The following is a 4,499-nucleotide window of genomic DNA, read 5'->3' on the forward strand; positions in this document are numbered from 1 at the left end:
AGTTAAACAGAGAAACCTATTGCTTTTTAATAGCCCACTTAATGCATTGTGCTAAATGGTGGCTTGTTTTATTCAATAAACCATGATTAAATACAATTGGCTGAATATATACACACACACACAGAGCCAAAATCAAACCAGTCATGTTGTGGTTTATAATGATACCTGAACCAGGCCACTGTAGTTATTTGTACAATATTGCTAAGTTTTGATTAATAATCAAGACTTTGATTTTTCAACTTGGGCATAAAAAGAGAAAGATTTCATAGCTATTATAGCAGAAGTAGCTACAAAGCATATTATATTTGTAGAATATGTTATGATTCCGCTATAAAATGTTATAGTAGTTCCTGGGTTTAAAAAAATGCCTTTAATGTCACTGAAAACATTTGCCAGCTTTCAATTACATACCCCAAATTGACTGAACCTGATAATATCAATGGCAAAGGTGTTCCATTTACCTTGATTACCTTTCCATGGAAAAGTGTAAGGATTTGAAAAATAATGACTTCTTTAACAGAAGTTAGTCTTTTATAGAAATATGGTAAGAGGAGGAGGTGATCCAAATCTAACTTGTATTCATGCTTTAATGGCTAGTGCTTCCGTTTGTTAGCAGCAAAGTCTATTACGCTCTGTTAAATTGCAAAGTTGAATTGTAGTAATGAAGAAAGGCCTTCTTCTCTGTTTATAGGACCAGGATGTCTGGACGTGGTAAGAAACATCCAAAGCCTGCACTGCCTGCTCGAATCACCAAGACTAAAAAATCTGGCTTGCAGTTTTCTGTGTCCCGGATTGGGCGGTACCTGAGACAGGGCCATTATGCTGAAAGAGTAAGTCCTGGAGCCTCAGTGTACCTGGCAGCGGTCTTGGAGTATCTGACCGCAGAGGTCATGGAATTAGCTGGAAATGCTGCTCATCAGAACAAGAAGCAGCGGATTGGACCACGCCATATTCAGCTGGCAATAAGGAATGACGAAGAGTTGAACAAGTTGTTTGCAAATGTGACCATTGCTGAAGGAGGGGTTCTGCCCAACATCCACGCCCAGCTTCTTCCTAAGAAAACAGCACAGCCTAAAGAAGCCAAAGGGGATGGTCAGTCCCAGGAATTCTGAAACATCCTACATCTTGTTATCTTCCAAGAACAGACTCTGCTAAAAGGGGATTGCTGAAAATTTGTTTGGTTTGTAGCACTTTCCACCACAGTTATCCCCCAATTATACATGGGGCAACACAGCCCTCAAAAGATGGACAGTGCCTACCTGGCTATAACCTAAATGGCCTTTACTCCTGAATGGGGTGGATAAGTTGTAGCAAACATCTCTATTTCCATACAAACTGTTTTCTCAGTGATCATCCTTTGTGTTGTGGGGATCTTGTTAAAGAAGGCTTAGCTGAGGTCTTACAGTAACCTAACTATCCTCAGGTTGGCCTTTTCCAGATATGCAATTCTTCAAACTCACAACTTAAGTGGTCTTTCTTGTTTCTTTACCCAGCCTGTAAGTAAAATGATTGATATTAGCAAAACCATTTTGATATTAATCATAGTATTCAAGGTTTTGCCCAAATCAGCACTGTAAATTTACTTACTTGCATTGAGGGTTATGAAATAGAAACTGTAGACTAGTTATAAAATTCTTCCTTGCCTTTATAGTTGTTGTTATGCAGGGGACTATTTTGCCTTTACTTCATGTAACTTTAGATTAGTTCCTCACTTAAGTGGTTATTTGTCACTGAATTCATAACTGATCAGAACTACAATTCTTATTCCTGAAAGTTGGCTTCCTTCTAATACAATCCTTTTATGTAATTATGTCATAATTAAAAGTGTAACATGCTTGTAAATGTGTCCAAAAAGAGCTTATAACTCAAAAGCAGAGAACATGCTTTTCACGCAGAAGCTCCCAAGCTGAATCTCTGGTAGCCACAGGCAGAGTTATCAACAATACTGGGCTAGGTGGATCAATAATCTTTTTCTCAAATTGTGCTAATCCATAATGTGGTTTGCTTGGTTCTGGTTAAGTATGTTGTGTGAATCCAGCCTACTGTGATTTTTAAACAAACTATGGCTTGGTACTAGGTGAACCCTGGCAATATAAGGCAGTTCCTATTTCCTTATGCTTCATTGAGCTAGGACTGGCAGCATCTATCAGCCTATGAGCAGGTGTCCACAAGTGAAGAGATAAATGTTGAACTTGGTGTCAAACATAAATGGTAGCATCTCATAACTGCATGATCCTCATCATATGAACTTAGTAACGTTGGGATGTTTTCATATTTAGTGAACTCCAAATAGTGTTTGATGGCACAGCTATCATAGTTTGGAAATTTAATTACTGTATAAATCTGTTAGATCCATGATACAATTTTAACCATGTGACTCCACTCCAATAATTTAAACTGTAGTTGTTTCCAAATAAATATAGAGTATTTAAGGTTTACAACTTCAAGGTGTATAGTGGGGATGGAGGTAAACTTAATTCAGTTTGGCTTTATCACCTGTAACTTGAATTCTTTTTTTTAATGGTTAAGATTGCCTTAGAAGAATTTGCCCTTGGAATCTATGCAATATATGTTTAGGGTATGGCTTACCTAGATTGAAGTTTCTTGCAAGTAAATTCTGGAACTTCCATACTGAAAAATCTTTCTGACCTGAGCAGAAACTAATACAGCATTTGACCCTCATGCTAAATTTTATTTTTTATTATAGGTTACTATTTTTAACAAAATGTGGCTCCTTGATGAAGGTGAAATTGTACTTTGCTAGCCAAATACAGTTTAAAATAGGATACTTTTCCCAGCCCTTGAAAATTAAACACGGTTGTCACCTTGTGGCCAATACCAGCCTGTAGTCACAGTGCTGCAGACTGTCAGCATTGTATCAGTCAGTTAACGTTCATTTGAAGTGAAACATTTTTTGAGTCATGTACAGAGGCAAATAATCAGAGTCCCCCCCTCTTTCCTGGAAATAAGAAAATTTGAAGTTCTCTTAAATAAAGGTGGAAACTGCAGCCCACGGCTGGAAAAAAGATGGAAGTTCTGTCTGTCTTCTCAGTAGCCTCAGAATGAACTTACTGGAATCCCCAGGATGAGGGAAGACAAGTATAAGTGAGACAGAGGGAATAACCATTTTGGGGAATCAGCTACATCTGAAAAGATAGATAAAAATACTTATATAGGAATGTCTTTGTTTTCCTGTGTTATGTCTCAAAGTCTATCTCACTTCTCTGTACAAAGTATCTTGAATGTGTAATCTCAGCCTTGCATTCTTCCAGGCTAAGCAGGAAGAAACTAATTTTATATATAATCTTGGGGGAGTCTATAATATTTCAACATCTCCTGTTGAAGGCATTCATTTACAGCAGACGTGCAACATCGTGTGGTCTGCCCATGCATTGTATTTTTCTAATCTTTCAGGCTTTTATCTTTCCCTGATTAATCTGTGTCCCTGATTTGTTAATAATGCTTGTTTTTGTTTATCCTTTTTTTAGAGTGGTCTGTTTACTCAGGTGGAGAAGAAGGGCTTAACCTCTAACCAAACAACTTTAACCTACATAGTCAGGAGGTTCACACACCTGTGTGTTCTGAAGCTAGATAGATATTGCATTGAAGAGAGTCTATGTAATATTTTGATATTCAATACCAATTCTGTGCAACCTAAATTAATACACCTTCAAAGAAGAATGCAGATTTCCTTTTAAGTGATCTCATTATTTGCCACTGTATTAGAACTTAACAATGGAAATGTCACGATACATTGGATTGTGACATAGTGAATATCAACTTTTATCTTCTAAATTTCAGATTATTTGAGTTAGCCAACTTTAAATTTGATTTTTAGCTCTGAGTAGTTTGGGGAATAGGAGATATGCAATTTTTATAATACCTAATTTGGAAATGAAGAGAGACTGGAAAGATTAGCTCTGAGCACCCATACAAAGTTTACAAGCAAAATATATAGCTGCAAATTTATTGTATGTGACTTCACATGATACAGAACCATCTCTCTTAAGACAATTATATTCATAGTCCAACATCTGTTTTCACAGTATAAAGTGATGGAGCAAGTCAGCCAACCATGGATTTATCTTCTGTGGAAATCTGAAAGAAATTACATTTTAAAATATTTTAAGTCTTTAAAGGAATATGAGCACTTAAAATATGATCCAATCACTTCCATGTCAAAAAGTACCACTATTTACTATGGGAAGCCCAATGAGATATCACAGTGCATACCAAGATTGTAACATGCGTATAAAAGAGATATCGGCCTGGCAGTCATATGATGCTAAGCTGAAATCAAACCACTTTATTCCATAGTGTTATTTGTGAATGAGGCCAGTGGTTCAGTCCCTTAGTTTTATAACAGTTCTAGCAGAAGCACTACTACAAAATACAATCTTTTGAGGGAGATGGGCAGTGACAAAATTTGAAATATAAATAAGGATTCATATGTAAATAGGCATAAATATTTTAGGTGAAGTAGTTTGTAGCTTTAGTTT

At 36.5% G+C, this 4,499-nt stretch overlaps 1 protein-coding gene across 1 annotated transcript; it reads left to right on the top strand.

Annotated features, from left to right (window-relative positions):
- The first annotated feature begins 698 nt into the window (after positions 1-698).
- On the top strand, positions 699-1,112 carry LOC134498283 (histone H2A, sperm-like). Its single transcript, XM_063304360.1, has one exon. The coding sequence runs from the start codon at positions 699-701 to the stop codon at positions 1,110-1,112; it is 414 nt and encodes a 137-aa protein (XP_063160430.1).
- The last annotated feature ends 3,387 nt before the right edge of the window (positions 1,113-4,499 follow it).

Source organism: Candoia aspera, chromosome 5 (genome assembly GCF_035149785.1).
Source record: "Candoia aspera isolate rCanAsp1 chromosome 5, rCanAsp1.hap2, whole genome shotgun sequence".
Lineage (NCBI taxonomy): Eukaryota > Metazoa > Chordata > Lepidosauria > Squamata > Boidae > Candoia > Candoia aspera.

What these genes read in the sequence shown, in the direction of transcription:
- LOC134498283 (XM_063304360.1), top strand. Translation starts at nt 699, where the DNA reads ATGTCTGGACGTGGTAAGAAACATCCAAAGCCTGCACTGCCTGCTCGA.